The following is a 10,732-nucleotide window of genomic DNA, read 5'->3' on the forward strand; positions in this document are numbered from 1 at the left end:
CTTGCTCTTGGCTGTACTCACTGGCGCATGGCGAAGAACAAATCCAAACAGCAAACTGTTTTCCTGGACTGCAGACTTTCCTAGCCTGTGCAGTTTCAGTCACATTGGCCGGCCTTATAGTAGGCTAGCTACTGCCAGTAGATCTACTGGCCTACTCACTCACTCACACAAACACACCCACCACCACACTTCCACCTGCGTGCACCCACCCACCACCACACCCACACACATGCGTGCACCTGCACAGTGCATCATCTGCAACTGAGACAGAACATCAAAAGCCAGACGAGTCCAGGACAAGGAGGAAGAAACAGCCACAGCTCACAAGAGGTCGATAAGCAACAGATAAAGTAGACCAAGAGAAAAGCCTACAATACAACCCAGCAGAAGCCACAACACAGATGAACATGAACACACATATCCACATCAACCCGCAGACAGAAGACAGTGAGTGGGTGCGCGCCGGGACCAGCTGCACTATTCAGATGACTCCAAATAAATAAGAAACACGTAGAAATGGCATGCCACCAAATAATAATAATAATAGCAATGAGAACGCAGGCAAAGTGCAGAACCTGCCCAGAAAGACAAACAGTGGCAAGGCAGAGCGAAATGAGGTCCCCACAGGTCGCCGTGGACGTGGACAAGAACACACCAGAGTAGAGAATAATTTATTCCAGCTGAGATGCAGAGAGGAACTGGCAGAGGAGAGATGCCAGGTCACTAAAATAAATACTCTATGCCAGGACAAAGGCACTAAGAAGACGCACATGGTCTTCTGCAGAGTTGCTGCCAGCGGGCGACGGAACAGGTACACCGCGCGACAGACGAAACAGTACAGCACAGCGCACCCCTCGACACCAAGGTCACTCGACCGGTTGGGTCTGATGACGTCGTCCAGGCGAGAGTCAGACAGTGATGGCACGGGGATGACGGACAGGAGATGGACAGAGCAGCAGGGAGTGCACATGGCACACCCCTGCAAATGCGCTGAGCCTGTATCAGCCATGGACGACGGAGCGAACACTCTAGGCAGGACGAGAGCCTGCTCAATACTAGTACATGTACACAACACTATTGCACCACGTCACGGCGGTGGGCATGGACAGAGACTCCGGAGCGACCATGTTTCAATTACAGCTTCTTCATGACCTTGCCGCGTAGAGACTCCTTATAGGCCTGAATGCCACTTGTCCAGGGACGTATTGTCTGGTGCTCACACACCCAGATTTCCTTGGCCACCTGCAACAAACCAAGGAACACATGCAAAGAACAAGTATTACATGTAGGCACACCCACACCCACACCAGTTAGTAGTAATCAAAGGCACGGTAGAGAAACAGACATACGAGAAGCGAAGTAGAGAATTCTTTTTTTTAACTCTCTGACAAGTCCCACCCCACATTGAATCATTGATTCCACACTCCCTGACGGATGCACATTTCAAAGACACCGGGGAGGAATTAGCATCCATACCGGTCAATATGGAACACGCACATGCACATGGCAGACAGTGCATACTGTCACCACTGATAGATAGTATTAGTAAAAATCAGCACACAGCCTGACACAGCACACAGCGCATCACACACGCCACAGAAACGCTGCTCTCACCTGACTGATGAGTCGGAAGTCGTGGCTAACGAGGACCATGCCACCCTCAAAGTGGTTGATGGCGTCGGCGAGAGCGTCGATCGTCTCAATGTCAAGATGGTTGGTGGGTTCGTCCAGCAGCAACAGGTGAGGACTGTTCCAGGCGAGCCAGGCAAACACGACACGGCACCGCTGGCCATCAGACAGCTTACTCATGGCGCACATCTGAGCCAGCCAAGAAGAAGCAACCGTGCAGCACACAAACCAAAGACAACACACGTCACAAGAATTAGACAAGCATGAATGCTCCTGGTGGAGCCTAACCAACACCAGCTTTATTGTGACTACCCGTGGCGATGGATCGGCGAGCCTAGAGGAACTAGGGCCAAGTTATAGCTACATGCACATGCTTGGGAGCACAGAAGAGCAAGTCCTATGCACACCATGCAATGACAACCGACACGTTATGCGCTGGGCAAGTATCGTATACTAGTATAAGTCGCACCTTTTTACACAAAACTTCAAGGCCAAGGAAGCGAATGCGACATACAATCGAGTGTGACATCCTGCTTAGGTAAATATATTGAAACAATAATAATGGCTCCAAACTGAAAGTGGGGGTGCGACATATAACCGGGGAAATACGGTCCACATACACAATAGCCAGCCCCCCTGAAGGACAGTGCACACTCGTACCCCACAACAGCACTTCAACTACTCCACTTGCGAGCCCCCCCCCCCCCCCCCCCTCGGAGCCCCGAATGGCACCAGTACAGTACCTGCTGTTTGCCGGTGAGAGCGAAGCGGCCGATAGAGCGGCGCATGTCCTCAATTTCTTTCACATCCGGAAAGCACTTCATCATCCAGTCGACTGCAGACATGTCCAAGTCCAGCATGTCTTGCAAATGCTATCGGGTACAGCAGGACGGAATGGCAGAGTCAAAAAATTACCAACACCGATATTATCAAGCCTGGCGCACAGGAAGGCGGAAGCGGAATCTGGCCCCGGTGTTTGTGTGTGTGTGTGTGTGTACTGCACAAGGGCAATGCCAATACAAGGCAGTGCTGAGTGATTGCACCTAACACTGGAGTGCTTAAGACAGGATATTGTGATCACCATATCAACACTAGTAGACACCAGCATTACCAAGACACTGGCAAAGTTGCACTCCATTCCCCTGTCCACCCAACATTGACAAAAGAAGTGGTGCCAATAATGCCTTCATGGTATGCAAACGAAACGGAACGGGAAAGATTTTAGAGACAGTCCGTACCTGATGGAATCTGCGAATGCGCAAGTGTCCATGTCGGCGAATGATACCATCATTGGGCACAAGCTACAGCCACAAACAAACAAACACGTGAAAACAGATGTCTCTTAGAAGAGCATTATTCAAGGTAAATTTCTACAGCAGTGGTGTGACTCAAGCATAGTGGTCACTAGTATAGAGGTTAGGTGGATGACATCATGGACTACGCTTCGTATGGAGTGGCAAACCAGTGCTTGTACTGTCACCACAGACAAAACACACCAACGATGACGTAATCGCATAGCTTCTGCACATGCACTGGCACTCCATACAAAACACACACACCAAATGACGTTTTGTATGGAGTGCCAGTACATGTGCAGAAGCTATGACGTAATTGCATAACTTTGGTAGTGGCACTCCATACTGATACAAAACACACCAAATGAAGACATACTGGTAATTACAAAATCAGCGAAGGGCACGGAGAGGATGTAATGAACATGCCTAAGTTCTGTTTCTTGGATACAGGGACACGGTCTGCCTTTGCACACACACACGCACACACACACAGTAGCATGCAATACTGCCAGAAGACCAGCAGCAGGTCATCATCAACTACACGGTAGCATGCATACCTCTCCGTCAAGCAGCTTGAGCAAAGTGGACTTTCCAGCCCCATTCGGCCCCACCAGGGCAATACGAGTGTCCAAATCGATACCAAACTCCAGGTCCTTGTAGAGCCATGGCTGCACAGTGAAGACATCGGTAAGAGCGGGTTGGGAAAACTTAATGCCAGCATTAGAGAATTCTATACGATACAGAGAAATACTGCTGTGCACATTCATATCTGGCTCAGGCTCATGAAGCATCACGCATGATCTATTCATAGAATAGTCTCAGGTTTCAGTATCAGTCATCTGATGATTGCAGTAGCATGAAACTTTGAGTTATGATGAATCCAAGCTGGCCCTCTTTCTCTTTCTCATTTGGTTCAGACTGAGTAAAGTCATACAATTGATGGAGTACAGCTATACAGAAGGCATAACTGCAATGCACTGCAACACAATTTGCCATTCCAACACACACACACATACACATACACACACACACACACAAGACACATCGTCACGATCAGGTGATGCTGGGCCAGCAGCAATGGTGCTATCTTGTTCCCAGCATGGGCAGCACACACAGCGGGATCTCACCTTGTCATCACCGTATCTGAAGTGGACGTTCTGTACCATGACAACTGGGGGAGGAAGCTTGCCACAGTCGGGGAATGCAAATGTGAACAACCTACGCACAGGATAGGATAAGCAGGCAATCAGGTGAACAAACAGTCACACGATACCTAACGGGGAGTGAACTGACAAGGCAAGAAATCACCACGGCAGGGCATGCAGACCAGCCTTGTGGGACTACGAACAGTTGATCTATGTACATGATTGCACCATCTCAGAAACACCTCCGTCCACTCAGGAATATGGAGTACAAAAAACAAAGACGCATCATTCGTATCATTACAGTAAGTGGCTGGAGGTGACGCTTTGCACCTGACTAAGATGGGATGAAGCAGGACACAAAAACTCAATTAGTAAGAGAACAACTCGCATCAAAGGCAACAGAGGAGAAGAATGAGAGAGAGAGAGAGAGAGAGAGAGAGAGAGAGAGAGATAGAGAGAGAGAGGACAGTAGACTACTTACTTGTCTGTAGCGACCTTCTCTGTCAGGCCACCTTCAACCATCTTCTTCAGCGTCTTCTCCTTACTCTGAGCCTGACGGGCCAGTTTGGCACTTCCGTGACCGAATCGGGCAATGTAGTCCTGCAGAATACACACCATGTACACACCATGTACACACACACATACGAACAACAGCACGGTCAAACAAAACGCCGGCAAGAATAATTGAGCAATAACATCAGTACATGTACAAGGCGGTGGTTGCTGCACACGCATCGTCTGCGCAACCTCACGGCCATACGGCCATATGTGAGCAAGCAGATCTGTCTTACCTTCATGTGGCTAATCTGGTCTTGTTCCCATTGGTACTGCTTCATCTGGTTTTCCTCCAACTCAGAGCGGGTCTTGACATACGAATCGTAGTTTCCCTATATGCAGAATTCAAAACAATAATACAATACAAGCTCAATACAAATGTCGTGGAAAGCCTCCCTCAGTCATATCCTAGCAGATATTCTCCAAATCTAAAGCTGACGGATGCAAGAGAGAGAGAGAGAGAGAGAGAGAGAGAGAGAGAGAGAGAGAGAGAGAGAGAGAGAGAGAGAGAGAGAGAGAGAGAGAGAGAGAGAGAGAGCTCAAGAAGAGAGCGCTAGGGCTCTGGAGAGAAAAAAGCTCCAGAGAAAGAGAGAAACAGAGGGAGAGAGCTCTGGAGAAAGTTCTTGATGGGTAGCAAAAGGAATTGTCCTTACACCATAGAATTTAAGCTTCTGATTGTGACAGTGGATGATGTTGGTGCACACACCATTGAGGAAATCTTGCGAGTGAGAGACGAGCACGAGAATTCGCCGATACCTACACACCATGGCACAGCAACAAAGCAAATTATTAATGTACTCTGAAGGAATACCAGCAAAGAGAACAGCGTTGTTACAGCACTTGCACAAGAGTACACATCCAACAAATCTTCATGGAAACAGCTAGCAAAGCGTAGATCATCTCCACCCCAGTTTGGCCCCAACAAGAGACATCCACACAAGAAAAGGGAAATGAAAGCACATGGGTTTCACAACTATTCTAAAATAACTTCGCCACGAAACTTGACACATGCAACAGGGAACTAGCCAGTACTGGCCTAAGCTGATTATGTGCCCATGGAGTCCAAGCCCAAGCATCTAATCAGGATTCTTCCTCGGTAGGACACTATGTTCAGCGCATACATAGAGATGGGCAGCGCAAAATCCTGGCTACGACCCAGGATAGCCATCAGCACATCACATCAATAGGAGTACATATACAACACACATCATACTGCTTGTATACCCACACGCTGGATAGGCATCGGACTGCAGGAGCACACGGAAAACTAAGTAGGAACAATGCTTACGTTTTCAGCTCCTCCTCGAGCCACACGCACGCCTCCAGATCCAGATGGTTAGTCGGTTCGTCCAACAACAGTATGTGTGGCTTCACGAACAGAGCACGGGCAAGTCCGATTCGCATCCGCCAACCTCCGGAGAAGTCTCTGGTTGCCGTCGTTTGCATGGCTCGCGTAAACCCAAGACCATATAGGATGTGTGCAGCCTTTTAGGACAACACACACGTACACAACATGTCATGGTTAACACCTTTTGATGGCATTTCTACAATCTTCTCACCTGTAGCAGGTTAAGACAGCACACCTGCAACTATAGCTTGTGGTGATATGTATAACATTGTGTGATTGTGTGTGTGTGTGTGTGTGTGTGTGTGTGTGTGTGTGTGTGTGTATGTATGTGCGCGCACGCGTGTGTGTGTGGTGTGTGTGGTTTCCAAGATCCCTTTTGAATCTCTCTCTCCTTCAGGGGAGACTCGAATGACCAGTCATGGCAGTGATGAGTTGCGTACAAGTACAAGTGTATGTGTGTGTGTGTGTGTGAGTGCCATCAGCATGTGCGGCACGTGTTGTCAGCGCCTTCTAGGTTCAGTGTGTGTGATGCGTTGCGTACAAGCACTGCCCACGAACCCACTAAATTCTGCATGAAATAAAAACTGGAGGACGGTAAAAATCCGGTCAGCTTCAGCATCATTTCAATATCATTGTAATGATGGCAGCGCGCACGAGCACAACACTAATAGGGGATCAGAGTTGCACACCCTCGGAGTTGTGGACCCACCATACTACACATGGAAGACCCACAGTCTGCAGACTGCAATGCTTTGCCCGTTTTGGTCTGTAAGAGAACTACTCGTTGACACCAAACGTATAGAAAGGGTCAAGCTGGTGTCAGTGATCACCAGTGTTCAAAGACCATAATAAGTTGGTTCCATGGGTAGTTGCTGAAATCAGATTTTGCCTAAAGTCATTAGATGATTGCAATGGTCATGCAATGTTTCAATCACAGCAGATGAAATGAAAACAGGAATGGGCCATGAACAAACACTCTACACTACTCGATTCCAGCCACGTGGTGATCACCAGCAAGAGAAAATGAAGCGAACGGGACGACTTCAACACTCACATACCTACGCGTACACACAAACATGAGAGAGAAGAGGGAGGGAACATACCACACACCGGCGGACAAAATGGAGGTATTTTCATTATTGCATCTCAACGGCAGCCGTACCTTTGCCTCGGCAGTAGAAGCATCCATTTCGTCCAGGCGTTCGTACAGGTCCATCAGGCGATCACTCTCGCCGTCACCGGAATCAATGCACTCTTGCACCTCAACCTCAAGACGGGCCCGCTCAGAGTCAACCTAGACACAGTCACAGATGAGCACACCAACACATGCACACAACACAAACCCTGGGTGATCACAAGCTCTGGAACACATTGGCTAGCCGAATAACACTGGGCAAATTTAAACAGCTAAACACATTCTGGGAAATCTGATTCGATAGATCGGATGGATTGGATAGAACGGTATTCCCCTGTGAGAAGGATCAGTCAATGTCCAGCACATTTGTTGCTGAAGAGGGAATAACTCGTTACTGGCTCACCACAAAAGTGTAATTATATGGACACATGTTGCAAATAGAAAATAACTGGCCAAAAGTGTTAGTTGACAGAACACATGAGAGAGAGAGAGAGAGAGAGAGAGAGAGAGAGAGAGAGAGAGTGTGTGTGTGTGTGTGTGTGTGTGTGTGTGTGTGTGTGTGTGTGTGTGTGCGTGTGAGAGACTAACAGAGTGGGTAAACGAGGCTTGCACTGCAGCGCCACGGCCAGGCAAAGTGTGCACTCACCTCCATAACTGCTTCCAGTGCGGTTTTGTCACTGGCATCGATTTCCGAACGCAGCATGAAGATGTCCATGTGACTTGGGATGTCCACCTCGCGATTACCAAGGCACTCCAACAAGCTACTCTTGCCTAATAGGAAAACATAAAACGACAGGAGAGCACAGGACGATGAAGTCACTGTAATCATGCTTCGAAGAGTACAGAACCTCCCAAGAGTGTGTAGCTCTGTTACTGTATACAGGGCCTCCTACGCAAAGGTTTCGATAAAAACTCTAAACCAGGCGATCCACACCCACAAGTAGGTTTTGTCCAGCACACAATGAAGGGCATTTGACACGTAGTCCTGAGCTGCTACAGATTTTGAGCACTTCTCTTTAGGACGTGCTATTTTAGAGTCTCCATTGCCCACTAAATGTTCCTGGAACACATACAAGGTCAAGACTGCATTCGGTGATGCGAGTTTTGCCACCTGCCAGGCATACAGCTGAGCCCGTAGAAAATTGGGATTCCGCGGCCGCATTTTTCCCTGCAAATTTCGCAATTTGTTAAAAAAACACGTTTTCTGCGATTTTTGTTGCGCTACACACCAGTGCAGTGTTGGGCTGTGAGGCAGAGTGTAAGCCGTTCACGACACTGGTACTCCCGCATACTAAGTATGTGCAGGGCGCTCCCTAGCGTACAGTTACCACCAGGCCGTACAGTAGAGTCGCGTGCCCAAGAACGTTGCTTCCAAGGGGCTAGCCTGGGACGTTCCTATCTTTTCAGCAATCTGGCTGCGTTCTTATAACACGTTCCTAAAAACAATCCGTACTGAATCATATGTATCCCACAAGCTCCCAGAACACTAACACCAATGTTCTTAACTTTAGGCAGTAGCGTTCTTAGAATTTCAAGCCGGACATTCTTGGGCTCCACGTTCTTCAGCGCTCAACTCTACTGTAGTACAGTAACATACTACTAAAATAGGTAGTTTTCTGGCACGCAAACCAATAGATTAGCCATTCCGCTTGCTATATTTGCACATATTGTTGCAAATTCCCCGCAATTTTGCCGCGAATAGTGCCAATATTGACCGAAAATAAGAGTTTGAGCTATCTTTCCGCGATTTCCCCCGGGGGTAGATACAGAAACCCAGCAGGAGTTTCACACTCTCGGGAGCTCATATCTCTTGAGTTTGGATGTATTCAACAGGCAAAAACCAGGAGAAAGGAACAACTGGGTTCGGTGGAACGGACAGCGCCTTTCCGGGATACACATAGTTTGATAGCAGAGATTCATTGACCCAAAAACTCATCTGCGCAGATAGTGCAGCCAAACTAAGTTTTTGGAAGGATGCCAACCGGTCAAAGATTGGAACGAGGCCAAAGTCCACCAAGCTGAGAAGTTCCAGTATGGCCCCAACCTTCAAATTTCTCACGTTCCGCGTATCAAATTCGTGGTGTCACAGAGGTGGCTCCAAAACGGAACATTTCGGAGTCCACTCAAAGCTCAGCCTGACTGCTGAAACACACTTGCTACTACTTTATCACGGCCATTACAGATGAATAACAGCCCTTGTGTGTCCCTCCATTAGTTTCCATCGGTAAAAAGTGGCTTCAATATCAGTAAAAGACAAGCTGCTTTCCACCTGCTAAAAGCAGGCGCGCAGAAAAACTGGACAGAAAATGGTTGTGGACATGTCAGTGGCGACCTTTGTATACTGGTTGGAATTTCTTTGTATCCTCTGTTCACACACTGGGTATTTTGGTATTTCCAGCGCTTGGCTAGATGCTGGGGACTCATGGAGCGTACACACACACACACACACACACACACACACACACACACACACACACACACACACACACACACACACGCACGCACCACCACCACCACATATACATATACACACACACACACACGCACATTATACCTACAATGTACATACATGTACAATAATACAACCATTCACACACGCCTACTGACAAGTGGATGCACGCACGTATCCAAGCTGAAGTACAATGGTTCAAAATGGTTGAAACTTTTACTTTTAGGCGACTCGTCACCAATATTCAAAGCATGGCGAATGGTAAATGCGGTGAAGTAACCATCTAATTTCTAGTGTAAGATCTACCGGCCCCACCAGGACTAACTTACCACATCCATTCAGGCCGAGCAAACCGTAACGCCGTCCACTGTTCAGCTCAATTCTGGTGTCTGAAAACAATTCCATTCCATGCGAAGTCAGACAGAACGAATCGATATGAAGATCACGGGATGCGGCATGCGATGCCAGGACGCCAGTGCATGAGCGGTCGCTGAGGGCTAACTGTGCTAAGGCTGTTGCTGCGCCATCAGCAGCAGCGCTGCTTCCATTCACTGGGGGCGAGTCTCCATTCTTTGCTGCCGCTGCTGCCTTGCCTCGTTGAGAACTCGCTGCCTTCTTCTTGGCAGCGCGTTTCTTTGCTGCATCAGACGGCATGTTCAAGTTCAGTCTATTACTAGAAAGAAATCTGTTGAACTTGGATAACAAAGGACTGTGCACTCCGCCACAACGAACAAGAACTGAAGAAGGAAAGAACAAAGCAGAACGCGGAGGCCGATGGAGCCAGCTTCATTGAACGTTCCTCCGCAAAAATCGCGAGGAAAGACTGCGTTTCACATGCACATGCAACATCCACGTGCTGGCGCGTGGGTGGGGATTCCCTCGCTTTTGTCTTGAAAATGGACGCGACGTGTACTGACGTCAGTGATGAAGCGCCCCGCGCTAGCGCGCGCTACAGAGTAGAATTATTTGCGTGATACCATGGCTACGCGGCCCCTCTACCCGCCGGTACGCGGTGCGTTATGTTGCGCCGTAGACCTACGAGTCGTACCGACGCGACGTCCGTGTACCGAGTACTGCGCTACAAAGACACAGTGGGCCATGCATGTGGCCGTGCTTGCATTTTTTTTTTATCGCGGACAAGGATCTACACATGCACAGAGTCAGACTACAGTCATA

At 48.5% G+C, this 10,732-nt stretch overlaps 1 protein-coding gene across 1 annotated transcript; it reads right to left on the reverse strand.

Moving 5' to 3' along the window:
• Positions 1 to 290: 290 nt before the first annotated feature.
• LOC135823824 (ATP-binding cassette sub-family F member 2-like) lies at positions 291 to 10,367 on the reverse strand. Its single transcript, XM_065336674.1, has 13 exons — positions 9,886 to 10,367; positions 7,754 to 7,878; positions 7,135 to 7,266; positions 5,913 to 6,109; positions 5,278 to 5,380; positions 4,861 to 4,956; positions 4,551 to 4,669; positions 4,052 to 4,142; positions 3,482 to 3,592; positions 2,868 to 2,930; positions 2,373 to 2,501; positions 1,615 to 1,818; positions 291 to 1,242 (listed from the first exon to the last, which is right to left on the reverse strand). Exons 1-13 carry the CDS (start codon positions 10,208 to 10,210, stop codon positions 1,135 to 1,137), a joined length of 1,803 nt encoding a protein of 600 aa, XP_065192746.1. The 5' UTR covers positions 10,211 to 10,367; the 3' UTR covers positions 291 to 1,134.
• Between the last annotated feature and the right edge of the window lie 365 nt (positions 10,368 to 10,732).

This window comes from Sycon ciliatum, chromosome 8, assembly GCF_964019385.1.
Source record: "Sycon ciliatum chromosome 8, ocSycCili1.1, whole genome shotgun sequence".
NCBI lineage: Eukaryota > Metazoa > Porifera > Calcarea > Leucosolenida > Sycettidae > Sycon > Sycon ciliatum.